General features: G+C 44.3%; 1 protein-coding gene across 3 annotated transcripts in view; it reads right to left on the bottom strand.

The window, feature by feature from the left end:
• Window positions 1-16,510, bottom strand: part of enc2 (ectodermal-neural cortex 2) — a 160,606-nt gene that overhangs the window by 115,038 nt on the left and 29,058 nt on the right. For 2 of the 3 annotated variants that reach the window (XR_003984822.1, XM_030424953.1), the window contains exons 2-6: window positions 7,756-7,979; window positions 7,546-7,651; window positions 6,211-6,456; window positions 6,036-6,125; window positions 5,485-5,648 (exon numbers count right to left, since the gene is read on the bottom strand). Coding sequence is in view for 2 of the 3 variants with exons in the window: in XM_030424953.1 (XP_030280813.1) it covers window positions 5,485-5,648; window positions 6,036-6,125; window positions 6,211-6,456; window positions 7,546-7,651; window positions 7,756-7,937 (788 nt within the window). In the remaining variant the exon portion in view is untranslated. Of the gene's footprint in view, window positions 1-5,484; window positions 5,649-6,035; window positions 6,126-6,210; window positions 6,457-7,545; window positions 7,652-7,755; window positions 7,980-16,510 lie in introns of those variants that run through there. The other variant, XM_030424954.1, reaches the window with a different exon arrangement.

Raw genomic sequence — 16,510 nt, 5'->3', positions numbered from 1 at the left:
CGTCCAGACGACAACGCCGTTTTGCGAAAACGCACATGTATTGCATCGTTTTGGCCGACCGTCCATACGGATCCTGAAAACGCAGCGCCTGAAAACGCACTTTTTTGAAAACGGGTCTCAGGGTGGAGAAATCCGAAAACGCAGCCCTCCCGTTTTCATGTGGACGGCGAATCCGCATACTTTCCAAAACGATGACGCCATCGCCCCACCCCGCGATGTCCCATAACAACAACAACAACGGCGGCCTGCATGCTCGTGTTCGTGCTGCAGAAGATATTGAGCCTTTCTTGCAACTTACATGCCTTTTAGTTGAGTGTGAGCCGTAGCAGCAGTTCGACCTCATTACCGGTCCACACAAACGATTCTGGTTTCCTTGCACTAGCCATTTTCATCTTCTTCTTGCTGTGTTCGGTTTCTCCGTCTACTGTCTGTTTGTTTACAGCGCGCAAGCTTGATGCGCATGCTCCGTGTCTTCTTCTCCGTTTTTGGTGACTGTCAAGCGCCACCTATTGGCCTGGAATATGAACTACAGCGTTTTCGGTCGTTTTCAGTCGTTTTCAGTGAAGACGTGTGGACGCAAATATTCTTAAAACGATGACGAGGAAGACGGAGAAAAAAAAGATTGTTTTCACCCGTGTGGACGGCCCCTAAATGGCTGACTTCCTGTTGGACTGACACTAGGGGTCCAAATGGGTTTTTTGTGCGTCTGGTCATGAGGAATCTGCGTACCACATTTCGTTCTTCTAGGCACTTGCAGGACATAGGGATGAACATTAGGGGGCGCTACAGAGCCCGCAGGTCACGACCTCGCCCAACGGCATTAAATTATCAAATTTTTCACAATATGTGAAGTATATTTCAAATTTGGTGAGTTTTTGGGTATGTTCAGGCCTCCAAAATTGACGTTAAAGCGGTACAGGAAAAATAATAATAAGAAGAATTTTTACAGATACAATAGGGACCTCACAGGTCGATGACCTGCTCGGGCCCTAATAATTAAAACTGCAAGCAGTGATGAACGGGCCCTCGCAGTCCGCGCGCGTCGGGCTGCGGCATTGTCGGACTGCACGCTCACCTGTTACAGGCATGTCATGACGGGGAGAAAACAAGCAGTGAACTTCATGTCAATCGGATGATGTTTGTCTGACTTCCTGTGTCCAGTGGGTGGCGCTATGGATATGACACAGTATTGATGCACAGATCTATTCAAGGGGACTCCCTCTAGATTCCTGAGAGATTTGGCTGAGATAGGAAATAGTATGAAGAAGTTATTAGGACTTTATGCTTCATGACTAAGGATTTTTATGGCGGGCACCGCCCCGGCCAGAAAGTATGATGTAGGATGAACATTTTCCTAGCGTGTCATTGGCATCGTCCGAGGAGTATACTGACTGACTGTGAAGTCTGTGGTGTCCAATTTGTAGGAGGAAGACGTGAAAGTATGATGTACAGTAATATTTCATAATGGCCACAAAATTCAAAATGGCCGACTTTGAATGGATGTGTAGCTGTATTCAGGGCGAGACTGTCTACCTTTATGAGGAAATCTGTGGAGATGGGGCATTGTATGTGGAAGTTATAACGACTTGATGCTTGACAGCAAAGGGGAAAAATGGTGTCCGCTGTCACGCCCACCAGGTATGACACAGCTGAATGATTTCTTCAAGGTCAGAGGATGATACTGAGTGACTGTGAAACCCCTGGTGTAACATCTGTAGGAGGAGATAATTTAAGTACGAAGATTGGCAGTATTTCAAAATGGCAGCCAAAATCAAAATGGCCCACTAAATATTGATCTGGAGATGTATTCAGGGCGACAGCCTCTACACTTATAAGCAGTTTGGTGTAGATAGGAAATTGTATGTTGAAGTTATAAAGCCTTGATGCTTGACGGCGAGGAAAAAAAATGGTTTCCACCGTCCCGTCCACTAAAGTATGACGTAGCTGAAAGATTTTAATAACTTTTGTTCTTCAAGGCATGAAGATGATAACTGAGTTAATGTGAAGACTTTTGGTGTTTAAGCTCTAGGACAAGATGGTTTTCGAAGTAGGCATGAATTTGGCAAAAATGCCGCCAAGCATCAAAATGGCTGACTTCCTGTTGGACTGAGAGTATGAATCCAAATGGCTTTTTTGTGTGTCTGCTCATGATGAATGTGCGTACCAAATTTCGTCCTTCTATGTGCATGTAGGAGGCAGGGCATCACAATAGGGGGTGCTACAGAGCCCGCAGGTCACGACCACGCCCCATGACAACACAGATCTTTTCAGGGCGACTCCCTCTACATTTCTGAGAGATTTGGCCGAGATAGGAAATTGTGTGAAGAAGTTATGAGGACATGATGCTTTACGGCGAAGGATTTGAATTGACCGCTCCACTGCGGCCAGCAGGTATGACGTAGGATAAAGATTTCAATAACTTTTCATCTTCAAGGTCAAAGGATGATACTGAGTGACTGTGAAACCCCTGGTGTTACATCTGTAGGAGGAGATAATTTAAGTACGAAGATTGGCAGTATTTCAAAATGGCGGCCAAAATCAAAATGGCCCACTAAATATTGATACGGAGATGTATTCAGGGCGACAGCCTCTACACTTATGAGCAGTTTGGTGTAGATAGGAAATTGTATGTTGAAGTTATAAAGCCTTGATGCTTGACAGCGAGAGAAAAAAATGGTTTCCACCGTCCCACCCACTAAAGTATGACATAGCTGAAAGATTTTAATAACTTTTGTTCTTCAAGGCATGAAGATGATAACTGAGTTAATGTGAAGACTGTGGTGTTTAAGCTCTAGGACAAGATAGTTTTCAAAGTAGGCATGAATTTGGCAAACATGCCGCCACACATCAAAATGGCTGACTTCCTGTTGGACTGGGAGTATGAATCCATATGGCTTTTTTGTGCGTCTGCTCATGATGAATGTGCGTACCAAATTTCGTCCTTCTATGTGCATGTAGGAGGCGGGGCATCACAATAGGGGGTGCTACAGAGCCCGCAGGTCACGACCACGCCCCATGACAACACAGATCTTTTCAGGGCGACTCCCTCTACATTTCTGAGAGATTTGGCCGAGATAGGAAATTGTGTGAAGAAGTTATGAGGACATGATGCTTTACGGCGAAGGATTTGAATTGACCGCTCCACTGCGGCCAGCAGGTATGACGTAGGATAAAGATTTCAATAACTTTTCATCTTCAAGGTCAGAGGATGATACTGAGTGACTGTGAAACCCCTGGTGTTACATCTGTAGGAGGAGATAATTTAAGTACGAAGATTGGCAGTATTTCAAAATGGCGGCCAAAATCAAAATGGCCCACTAAATATTGATACGGAGATGTATTCAGGGCGACAGCCTCTACACTTATGAGCAGTTTGGTGTAGATAGGAAATTGTATGTTGAAGTTATAAAGCCTTGATGCTTGACAGCGAGAGAAAAAAATGGTTTCCACCGTCCCACCCACTAAAGTATGACATAGCTGAAAGATTTTAATAACTTTTGTTCTTCAAGGCATGAAGATGATAATTGAGTTAATGTGAAGACTGTGGTGTTTAAGCTCTAGGACAAGATAGTTTTCAAAGTAGGCATGAATTTGGCAAACAAGCAGCCACACATCAAAATGGCTGACTTCCTGTTGGACTGGGAGTATGAATCCATATGGCTTTTTTGTGCGTCTGCTCATGATGAATGTGCGTACCAAATTTCGTCCTTCTATGTGCATGTAGGAGGCGGGGCATCACAATAGGGGGTGCTACAGAGCCCGCAGGTCACGACCACGCCCCATGACAACACAGATCTTTTCAGGGCGACTCCCTCTACATTTCTGAGAGATTTGGCCGAGATAGGAAATTGTGTGAAGAAGTTATGAGGACATGATGCTTTACGGCGAAGGATTTGAATTGACCGCTCCACTGCGGCCAGCAGGTATGACGTAGGATAAAGATTTCAATAACTTTTCATCTTCAAGGTCAGAGGATGATACTGAGTGACTGTGAAACCCCTGGTGTTACATCTGTAGGAGGAGATAATTTAAGTACGAAGATTGGCAGTATTTCAAAATGGCGGCCAAAATCAAAATGGCCCACTAAATATTGATACGGAGATGTATTCAGGGCGACAGCCTCTACACTTATGAGCAGTTTGGTGTAGATAGGAAATTGTATGTTGAAGTTATAAAGCCTTGATGCTTGACAGCGAGAGAAAAAAATGGTTTCCACCGTCCCACCCACTAAAGTATGACATAGCTGAAAGATTTTAATAACTTTTGTTCTTCAAGGCATGAAGATGATAATTGAGTTAATGTGAAGACTGTGGTGTTTAAGCTCTAGGACAAGATAGTTTTCAAAGTAGGCATGAATTTGGCAAAAATGCCGCCACACATCAAAATGGCTGACTTCCTGTTGGACTGGGAGTATGAATCCATATGGCTTTTTTGTGCGTCTGCTCATGATGAATGTGCGTACCAAATTTCGTCCTTCTATGTGCATGTAGGAGGCGGGGCATCACAATAGGGGGTGCTACAGAGCCCGCAGGTCACGACCACGCCCCATGACAACACAGATCTTTTCAGGGCGACTCCCTCTGCATTCCTGAGAGATTTGGCCGAGATAGGAAATTGTATGACGAAGTTATGAGGACATGATGCTTGACGGCGAGGGAAAAAAATGGTTTCCACCGCCCCGCCCACTAGAGTATGTCGCAGCTGAAAGATTTCCATAACTTTTGTTCTCCAAGGCATGAAGATGATAATTGAGTTAATGTGAAGAAGAAGTGTTTAAGCTCTAGGACAAGATAGTTTTCAAAGTAGGCATGAATTTGGGAAAAATGCTGCCACACATCAAAATGGCTGACTTCCTGTTGGAGTGACGGTATCGGTCCCACAACTTTTTTGTGCGTCTGGTCATGAGGAATCTGCGTAACAAATTTCGTTCATCTATGCGCATGTGGAAGGCAGGCAAGAACATTAGGGGGCGCTACAGAGCCTGCAGGTCATGCCCACGCCCAGTGACATTGAATTATAAAATTTTTCGCCAGATGTGACGTATGTTCAAAATTTGGTGAGTTTTGGGGTATGTTCAGGCTTCCAAAACAGCAGTTAAAGCGCAGAAGAATAATTCTCTCTCTTCCAATTACAATATGGACCTCACAGGTCGATGACCTGCTCGGGCCCTAACTAGAGGAATGGCATAGCTATGAGGGGATATACTAGTCTAGATGGTTGGTATGTGTAAAATACCATCAACCTGAATGCCAATTCCCTAGCAGAACATTGCATTGAAAAGAGATTATCAATGTTACCTTTACCTGCCACTGGTGATGTTTTGGTTGATGAATGTACCATATACTGTATATACACAACACAATTATTGGAAACATTTAAATGTATTCAATAATCTTCTTAAACAATTGCAGTACAAAGTGAAGAAACAGAACAGAAAAGAGACCGAAACAAACTCTATGTCATAACATCCCGGACACAGCCTACCTGCTCCTCTTGTCAGCCATAACTAGCTCTTCACAGGCTACAGCCTCCATCAGACATTCAGATGGCAATAGAGCTAATCTGATTCCCCTCAGCAGCTCTGGTAAATGGTGACGCCGACCCTCCAAGTCATTTCGAACCCACCGCATCACAGAGTTAAACACAACCTGCCACAAGGTAAAAGAATGACCAAACATGAAATGTTAAAAAACAAACTTTTAACTGGTCAAGTTACTTTAGTTAGCAGTCCACCATTTGTTGTAATATAACAGCTCTCAAACTGGGCGCTGGCCCCCCGGAAAACAAGGTTGATGTTGTTGATGTTTTCAAAAGAAAAACATCAACAATAAGAGTTTGCTTTCACACTGATGCTGATTTAACTTCTTTAAACTAGGGACTTTTTTTTGACATCTGAACATGGGTCATGCCAGAAAATGTTTGAGTACCACTGCTGTAACAGATGGATTTAAATTCATTTTGACACACAAAATATGGAAGCCTTAGGATCAGCAATTTTATGGAAAAAAGGAGGAACTAAATTAAGGATCCCTCACCTGTTCATCTTCTATCTCCAATTCATCGCTAAGAATCAGCTCCAACAGTTTATCTTTGGACAGAATATAGAAATCCTCTGAATCTCTTACCTAAAAGGACACAAAAATACTTGCATTACATGCATCTCAATTAAAACTGTAGAACGTAATTTCAGCTACACTGAGTAGTCATTACCGTCTCGTAGTGCAACAGACACATCCTCCACGACAGTTCATATAGTCTTTTACACTGATGAGCATCTGACAACAGCATCATCCCAAGGCAGTTGGATGCATGCAGGTTTTTTTCTAAAAACTCTGCAGCTGCATCGCGGATGTCGTGAAACTGCAACATGTCACCCGCCTCTAACAATGACTCAGCATTCTCCTCATTTATGATGACTCGAGAGGAATAGGCGAAGTCCAGCAGAAGCTCCAAGACCTGGAGGACAAGATAATTATTTACCCACTGACATAGTGATATGTACATATTACTGACACAATGACTTCTGACTTCTGCAGGTCTAGTAAGGCAGCACAGAGACTCAGTGGTTACTCTGTTGCTTCACAGCGAGAATGTCCTCAGATAGAGATCTGGCTGGGGCAGAGTTAACATGTCCTCCCGTGTCTGCATGGGTTCCCTCTGGGTACTATGGCTTCGTCCCACAATCAAAAGACATACAAGTGAGGTTCATCCCTTAGTCTAAATTGCCATAGGTGTAAATGCGAGCGTAAATGGTTATTAGTTCCCATGTGTAAGTCCTGTGATGAGCTGGCATCTTGTCAAGGGTGTACACAACCGCTTGATGAATGTCTGCTAGGATCAGCACCGAGCAGTTGAATTAGATCAGCCATTTTAAAAAGGGGGTGAATACATATGCAATCACTTATTTTGCATCATATAGTTTTAATCTTTTTTGCATGGTGTAGCACAAAACATAAACCACCACACACACAGCAGGTCAACTGTGGAGACAGGTGCTTTGGAGTAAGTCTATGAATATCATATAAATTATTTTTTATTTTTTTATTTTTACTTCAAATATCATTCTTAAACATCTAGCTGGGGAGCTGCCCTGGTCGCTTGGTGGAGAGGCACTAACCATAAAATGCTACTGTTTAATGCTGGCCAGAGAACCGTTGTTACATGCCATTCTCTCTCCTCATTTCCAGTCATTATTATAAAAATCCAACAGGATTGTGACTCTTTGCCTGGAGTGGATAAATGATTGTTGACACAGTGGAAAGTGGGGTTGTACAAACAATAATATGCCAAAATGTCAAGACCACTTAAATCTCCCAAAAATGACAACCATATGCTGGGGAAAGTGGATTTAGGTTTTGTTTTACAAAGAAACGTTGGAAACAACTCCTTGAGAATGCCTTCTTAACTGCAACCAAATCTAACATGGGTACAAAAAAGTTACCTTTACCTTCACTCATCTTTCTGATGCAATTTAAAATCAGTACACAAAGAATCTTGAATTTCAACTGAAAATACAGGTTATAATTGTTGTAACAATAGCAGTACCTCAGGGTGTATACTGTCTCTGAAATTGACATCACTGTCAAGACTCTCTCGTAACCCGCCAGTGAACATTGCCTCGAAATAACTGCTACACGCTGCCAAGACAGCCCTGCCAAAAAACAAACAGTATTTTTGTCGATGACAAATTGTCAACTTTACAAGTCCAGAGGCCATAAAGGTATAAGCTGGCTTTCTGAAAAGCAAAAATGTTACCTGTGGCATGGAAAGGAGTGATCCCCAGCCCATAGAGTGACATCAGTAAACATGCACTGTTTCCTCATTGTGTTGAGGTGGGTCAGGACACTGTCAGGATGCGAAGGCTTGTGGAACAGTGAGATGTTCATAGAGCCTGTGCTGGTGCGGGATTTCCGATTCTCATGAACAGTCACGGACATGGCAACTTCGTTTGGCACTTCCAGGGAGTCACTTGGCACAATCTTACAAATGAAACATCGACAGATTATTCAACCTGGAAATTTCTTTCATTAAAGACCACAGACAGTTGAAAAAAAAAAAAAGTTCTTGGACTCATTGTTAGAAGGTAAAGTGTGAAATATATTGCATATTTAGACTAGCCTCAGTAGCAGTGAGGTTCTTGATTGCAACATTCACTTGCAAGCCCCAGGGAAATAAAATGGCAAACAGAAGGTACATAGGGGCTTGGATAAGGGGTTCCCAAATAAACACAATTTCTCACTATAAATTTTGTGGGTAGCCAAGAAAACCAAATATTAAAAAACATATATTTTAAATAAAAAGAAATTAATTAAAAAAATAAATAATAAAAAAATAAGGCCTAAACAGACCAGAGATTTTGGCTGGCAATCCTAGAGGAATGAGGTTATCTCAACTCAACTCGACTTTATTTATAAAGCGCTTTAAGAAGCCATAGCTGGAACAAAGTGCTGTACATGAAAAGAAATAGAACATGAAACATAAAACATAGGAAACAAAAAAATAAAAACAATAAAACAATAAAAATGTTAAAACAATAAAAACAATAAAAACAAACGACACTAAAACACTAAAACCAGAGCAGAGTCTCCTGCTGGGTTGAAATGGCAATGAAAAAAGCTCTTTCCCCTCTGAGCTTCCGCTTAGACCTCGGTACCTCCAGGAGCAGCTGGTCAGCTGACCTGAGGCACCGGGCAGGAGCGTAGGGATGGAGGAGCTCAGAGAGGTAAGGCGGGGCAAGACCATTTAAAGATTTAAAAACTAATAAAAGAATCTTAAAATGAACTCTAAAATGCACAGGCAGCCAGTGGAGGGAGGCCAGAATGGGAGTAATGTGCTCCCTCTTACGTGCTCCTGTTAAGAGGCGAGCAGCAGTGTTCTGGACTAACTGGAGACGTGTGAGGGAGGACTGGCTGACTCCAAGGTAAAGTGCATTGCAGTAATCCAGCCGAGATGTAATGAAGGCGTGGATTACTGTTTCAAAGTGCTTTTGTGCAAGAAAGGGCTTCACCTTTGTCAGCTGCCTCAGGTGAAAGAAGCTGGCTTTCACTATTGCACCAATTTGCCGGCCCTTGGAGATAGGTCTATAATTGGCTAGCATACCACAATCAAGGCCAGGTTTCTTAAGCAGGGGTTGCACCACAGCATGTTTAAAACTTTGGGGGACAACACCAGAAGACAAATTGCTGTTAATAATGGCCAGAACTGACTGCCCTATACAAGGGAATACCTCTTTAAAAAAATGAGGCGGGACAGTGTCACAGGGAGAGCCTGATGGCTTAATCTGGCCAACCACATTTTTTAAAGCCATCAGAGACACAGGCTCAAACAAATCAAGCACAGCTGAGCAAAGAACATGGTCAGAGGGGTCAGATGCAGGTGTGGTAATGAGAGCCCTTGCAGTGGCAACCTTATCAATGAAGAAATGCAGGAAGCTATTGCACATCTCAGGGGATTCCTCTGTGCACGCAGGTTGAGGTGAGCCAAGAACAGATTCGATGGTTTTAAATAACACACGTGGGTTGTGAGAATTTGATTCAATAATGTTTGACAGGTGCTCTCTTCTGGCCTCTTTAACAGTGCTCTGGTAGAGGCACCAGCAGTATTTTAGGATTTGGCGAGACACATGCAGGTTGTCCTTTTTCCACCTGTGTTCAGCTTTGCGGCACTCCTGTCTAGCTGCGCGAGTTGTCCCATTGAACCAGGGCTCAGGTTTAGCTTTGGGCTGCACCATTTTAAATGGAGCCACAGAGTCCAGTATTGTTCGGCAGGAGGAGTGAAACCTAGAACTGAGCACCTCCGTGTTTGCAGATGTTAAGTCCGAGGGGACACAGAGCTGGTTGAAGGCAGCGGAGAACTGACCAGCAGTGACAGGGTTAAAAATCCGACGGCAGCGAGCAGGAGCGGCAGATTTAACTGCAGCACAGGAGACAGCAGCTTCAAACAATACCAGCAAATGATTGGAAAACACATTGTCACAGCTTTCCACGTTTGACACAGACAAACCATGACAGAGGACGAGGTCTAATGAGTGACCATGTTCGTTTAAATGCACGTAACTCTCCAAGATTATGTCGAAGATCCAAAAGAGCCTGGTGATCATACACCAGCAGAGACTCGATCTGATTAGTGCCAAGGGTTAGGGGTTTCAGCACTTTAGGCCGTAATTTTAAGCTCACAAAGCCGTCCTTTAATAAATAGTTTCTATCCTCCCCATTCCTGTTTGCAAACACAACAGTTTGCGAGCCATCGCGATCTTAGGATTTAAGGACTTTTCCCATTGACTTGAATTGGTGAGTCCTGAATCTCAAGATCTTGCAGATATGGCCAGAGTTAGACGCTAGGAATGGGTGAAGTTCACTAAGTGGCCACCAGGTGGTGCCATATTGCCAAAAGTGAGTCCATGAATACAAGTTTCGAAGCCATATTTACAAGGACAGTAATATCCTTTTTGAGTAGCGGGTCTGAGGGAGAGTCTGGTGCCCCAGAGCACAGCCTGGGCATGGGGACCTTGCAAGAGGCTGCTTGGGGACACTAAGTGCCCACCTGGAGGGTGCCGCCATAGCGCCAAAACCGAGTCCATAAATACAAGTTTCGAAGCCGTAATCACAAGGACAGTTATATCCTTTTTTAGTGGCCGGTCTGAGGGAGAGTCTGGCTCCCCAGAGCACAGCCCGGGTATGGGGACCTTGCAAGAAGCTGCTTGTGGACACTAAGTGCCCACCTGGAGGGTGCCGCCATAGCGTGAAAACCGAGTCCATAAATACAAGTTTTGAAGCCGTAATCACAAGGACAGTTATATCCTTTTTGAGTGGCGGGTCTGAGGGAGAGTCTGGCTCCCCAGAGCACAGCCCGGGCATGGGGACCTTGCAAGAGGCTGCTTGGGGACACCAAGTGCCCACCTGGAGGGTGCTGCCATAGCGCCAAAAGCGAGTCCATAAATACAAGTTTCGAAGCCGTAATTACAAGGACAGTTTTGTCACCCCCAGAGAACCACCTGGGGCTTTTTAGGGGCTGTGGGATAGAGCCTGGTAACCCCCAGGTGATACAGACTTGTAATGTTTAAAATCCACTTTAAAAGCCAGGTTTAAAAGGTTTGAAATCTGAAAGTTGAGGAAAACACCAGTGACACCAGTCTTCACAGAATACTGATGATGAGCCAACAGACAACAACAAAAGATAGCAAAGCCGTAATTTCAAGGATAAGGACACAGAATCTTGGTAATGGATACTTTTTATCACTTTATAAAGTCAAGTTGTTTTAATTGTTATTTGAATAACTTAACAACTTTATTACTAAACTTTTACTGAAGTATTATAAAGTAATAATTTCAACAACTTTATTCAATTACAATAAAAGTTAAAAATAGAAGCACACCTTTATGTTTAAGGCAAGCATTACCACATTTTGAAAGATTACAAGGCTGGATTCATAATGAATTATCCATATAAGTTTGATGTTTGGTTCTGTATTTTATGGACATGTGGCAGTGAACATGAAGAGATGTCCTGCATGCCGCGTTAACGACGCGAATGTCTCCGAACACCTTCGGGATGTCCATGGTGTCAGCGACAAAGTAGAGAGGGAGGCTCCTGATCTCCATGCAGACTGGACGGTAAGTAAAAGATTTTTTAGGGAAACTACAGAGGTTTGTGATAACTGTACTGTGCTAACCATGTTCCTCAATTTATGACAATGTTTGTGTAGATATGCAGGACCACTTCCCTGCCCTGAGGCAGTTTGCAACCAGAAGATGTTTGTCCGGCTTGACAGGCATCTCACAAAAATCCACAAAGTGACAGTATGTTTTTTTACTTTGTACTTGCACACTTTCAAATGGCAATAATATTTTCTGTGTTAACAGGATGAGGGAAAGAAAGAAATGCTGAAAGGGACGAGACACAGGGCAATCAGGGAGAGGTTGAAAGTCATCTGCCAAAAGAAGGACAATAGAAAAGATATAGCAGCACTCGTGATGAATGAAAAGATCACACATGATGAAAGATCAGGGAGAACGCCACAAGAAAGCCAAGAAAAAATGCACACAAGCTGAAGTTGACAAGACAAAGGGCATTGGTTTGTCACCAAATTGTCAAGTTTTGTAATTGCTCTGTGTTGCCCCGGAATTGTCCTAACAATCATCCTGTTTGTTTATTGTTTCTAGAGGATCTGCTGGAAAAATTCAAAGCAGTGCTGTTGGGCTCCAATCCTGGCCGGAAGGGTAAATCAAATGTCAGTCAACTTGTGACCCATGTCAGGCTCTTCCTGTCTTATATGTGGGGGAGAGAAGGCACACCCTCACTGAGTCTGAGCTTCCTGAAGGACACAGAGAAAGTTATCCTGTACGTTTTCTTGGGATTTGCCATTATGGTTTGGTAACTGTTTCCATCAGTGCGACATTCATTCCAATTTGTTTTTTGTTTTAGGTGGGTAAAGGAGCTGAGGAAGGAAAAGGCAGTTACAACCGTAAAGCACTATCTCCTTGACGTCAAGAAGTTCCTTTCATTCCTCCGGGAGGAGAATTGCAAACAAGTAAGGTATTATCTTTCTCAGGGTCAGGCTCTGTCAAGAACATGTGTAAATAACTTTGAATGTGTCTTTTTCTTCGTCAGGTTCGTTTTTCACACACCCAAATGCTCTCCCATGAGAGGACCCTTAAGAGGGAAATCTCTGTCGTGGGCAAAGAGATTGTCACCCACCGTCAGGAACTGCATTCTGAAAAGAGCAGTAAGTACACATTTTTCTATATATTTTTCTATATATTTTATGTTTAACTTGGCTATTCAATGGTAATTATCACTGTGTAAAATGTATGACTCTTTGTAATTACAGAAAAGCTTCTGACAGTGGACCAGCTCTCCAAGTTCAAAGAGTTTGCTGCCAAAGAAATCCCTAAGAGTCTCAGTAAGTAACTAAAAGTACAGGTTACAAGCCATAATTATGTTTTTCAAAAGTCCATAAACACAAGTTTTAAGCCGTAATTATAAGGTTTTTTTTTTTTATTTGTCTTTCAGAAAAACTAAAGAAACACCCCATGACGGAAACCTACTTAAGGCAATGTGTGGGCCTGCTGGCGGGCTACCTCTTCACCTTAAGTGGCCACCGAAAAGGTGTCCTTGTGTTCCTTCTTGACAAGGAGGTCCTTAAATGTGAGAGGAGCGGTGACGACTACGTCATATATGTAAGTAAATGTTAACTTAACCAAGCATCAGGTGTGTTTTTACATATTGCTTTTGTGGATCGATTTATCTTTATTCCATCTTAGTTGTAATATGGTACATCTTTTTATGTTGGACTCTAGGCCAAATCTCACAAAACTGCGGCCACATATGGTAGGGCCAAGCTTGCCCTTACCAAAGTCAAGTACACCTGGCTAACAGACTTCGCAGAGCTGCGGCCCTTACTGCCAGGCTATAGCCCTGAGGTTCCCACATTTTTTTTTAACTCTGCTGGTGGAGAGCTGGAGAAAATGGGGGACATGGTGACAGACATCTGGCACAAGGCTGGTGTGCCGGATGTCACCATCACTCTGGTCAGATCAAGTCTGTCAACTCTGGTAAGTTCATGTGACACCTTTTTACTTTTTGTCGGATGGAAGTTGGGGGGTAGGTGCTGAGTTCTGCTTTCCCTTTCTCTAGGCCCAGAGACATCTGGAACCTGCTAAAAGGAACCAAGTCACCCGTTCCATGTGCCACAGCACTTGACCTCAGACAAATTTTACGTCGGAGAGGAGAGCGTGGCTGAGGCACATGCGACCCAAAGCATGTTAGAGAAGGTAGTTTCTACTCCCTCCCACGTCAAAAAGGATGCGTATAGCATCCAGCAGTGAGTGTGATGAGCCTACGCCTCCACCTGCCACCACACCTCATCCTGCACCTCAGCCTGGACCTCCATCTGCCACCGTTCTTGTGGAGAAACTCCAAGATGTGGTAAGCACTCTAGACTTACATATCCAGATTTATGAGGGATCCACTCAGCAGTTTTGCTTTTTCCATTTAATTTTTCTCCTTGTAACAATAGTAAAGCGGGACATCAATCTGGCCAGATGACCTAAAAGACAGCATCAGAACGGCATTTGCTGATGTCTGGCAGGAGGTCATCACCAGCGACATGGTAAATATTGTGGTATTTACTATGAAAAATATGTTGTAGAGATTATTCATGTAATTAAGATGGACTGTGTTTTACCATTAGATTGCTGAAATTTTGAGCCAGAATGAGGAACTTCTGAAGCAGTGTGCACTCCTCAATATGAAAATGAGGACCGTCTCCAAGCTAATTGCAGAGCTCCAAACTTAAGACTCCAGGAAGACTGGAGACATTTGATGTTTTGTATTTGTTATCTGTATTCTTCTGAAAGTATATAAATTGTTCATTGTTTGAAAATGGAATATATTTGATAATAAGTTATTTGTTGCTTGTTCTAAAAGCTGTTTATTATATTTTTGACAATAAATATTGTCAAATGTTCAAAATGAAATCTGTCGTTTCACTTCATTTAGAAAAAAGTAAATACAGAATTTATAGGGGAAACATTTCTCTCTCTCAACATTACGGCTTTTTCCCAGGGGAGGTTTATGAGACTTATGCCCAACCTCCGAGTGTCAGCTTTCCTCCTTGTCCACACTGGGAGAGATGTGTGTCCTTTTAAATATGGCTTTGAAACTTGTATATACAGATTCCTCAGGTCCGAGTGGCGGGCAAAACACTCGGGTTAAGCTTAGGGGGTTAAGCTTAGGGGGTCTGAGTGGAGGGCAGCTGACCTATAACATAGCATGGGACTGTGGGGATCGGTGGAGGCTGCTCAGGCTGAGTGACAGAAGCCAAATTCCATAAATACAAGTTTCAAGGCCGTAATTATAAGGAGTTAACCCTAACCCTGTACATAGAGTTACCCAGGATTGAAGCACTCTGTGTCGGATACAGACCTGCAGAATCCCCTCAGTGTATCCCTGGATGTTTACCCTGAGATAAAGCACTGTGAGATGGGTACAGACCTCCAGAATCCCCCAGGTGTAAACCTGGATGTTCAGCCGGAGACGAAGCACTGTGAGCCGGGTACAGACCTCCAGACTCCCCCCGGTGTAAACCTGGATGTTTATCCGGGGACAAAGCACTGTGAGCCAGGTACAAACCTCCAGACTCCCCCCGGTGTATCCCTGGATGTTTAGCCGGAAATGAAGCATTCTGTGTCGGGTACAGACCTCCAGATTCCCCCCTCTCCATCCTTGGTTCTTTGCCCAGGATGAGAGCACTCTGTGTAGGCTACAGACCTCCAGATTGTCCCCTGTCCATCCCTGGATCTTTGCCCAGGATCAGAGCACTCTGTGTGGGCTACACACCTCCAGATTCTCCCCTGTCCATCCCTGGTTCTTTGCCCACGATCAGTGCACTCTGTGTGGGCTACACTCCTCCAGATTGTCCCCTCTCCATCTTTGGTTGTTTGCCCAGGATCAGAGCACTCTGTGTGGGCTACACACCTCCAGATTCTCCCCTGTCCATCCCTGGATCTTTGCCCAAGATGAGAGCACTCTGTGTGGGCTACACACCTCCAGATTCTCCCCTGTCCATCCCTGGATCTTTGCCCAGGAACAGAGCACTCTGTGTGGGCTACAGACCTACAGATTCTCCCCTGTCCATCCCTGGTTCTTTGACCAGGATGAGAGCACTCTGTGTGGGCTACACTCCTCCAGATTGTCCCCTCTCCATCCTTGGTTCTTTGCCCAGGATCAGAGCACTCTGTGTGGGCTACAGACCTCCAGATTCTCCCCTGTCCATCCCTGGATCTTTGCCCAGGATGAGAGCACTCTGTGTGGGCTGCACCTCCAGATTCTCCCCTGTCCATCCCTGGATCTTTGCCCAGGAACAGAGCACTCTGTATGGGCTACACACCTCCAGATTCTCCCCTGTCCATCCCTGGTTCTTTGACCAGGATGAGAGCACTCTGTGTGGGCTACACTCCTCCAGATTGTCCCCTCTCCATCCTTGGTTCTTTGCCCAGGATCAGAGCACTTTGTGTGGGCTACAGACCTCCAAATTCTCCCCTGTCCATCCCTAGATCTTTTCCCAGGATGAGAGCACTCTGTGTGGGCTACACACCTCCAGATTCTCCCCTGTCCATCCCTGGATCTTTGCCCAGGATCAGAGCACTCTGTGTGGGCTACACACCTCCAGATTCTCCCCTGTCCATCCCTGGATCTTTGCCCAGGAACAGAGCACTCTGTGTGGGCTACAGACCTCCAGTTTCTCCCCTGTCCATCCCTGGTTCTTTGCCCAGGATTCGAGCAATCTGTGTGAGCTACACTATCCACATCCCTCCTCCCTATTTTTGTCTGCTTATAATCCCAGCTTCCAAACTTGTATTCATGGACTCTTGCTACTCACCAACAGCCCCCAAGAAGCCTCCAGCAAGCCCCAGGAGACCAGGCTGGCTTCTTGGCAGCTTTGATCCTAACCAGTCCCCTCCAGGGACCTTGCCCACCAGCCGGACCTGTGCACCCACTCTTAAGCACC

This window comes from Sparus aurata, chromosome 8 (assembly GCF_900880675.1).
Source record: "Sparus aurata chromosome 8, fSpaAur1.1, whole genome shotgun sequence".
Classification (NCBI taxonomy): Eukaryota; Metazoa; Chordata; class Actinopteri; order Spariformes; family Sparidae; genus Sparus; species Sparus aurata.
This window is presented reverse-complemented; position numbering and strand designations above follow the sequence as displayed.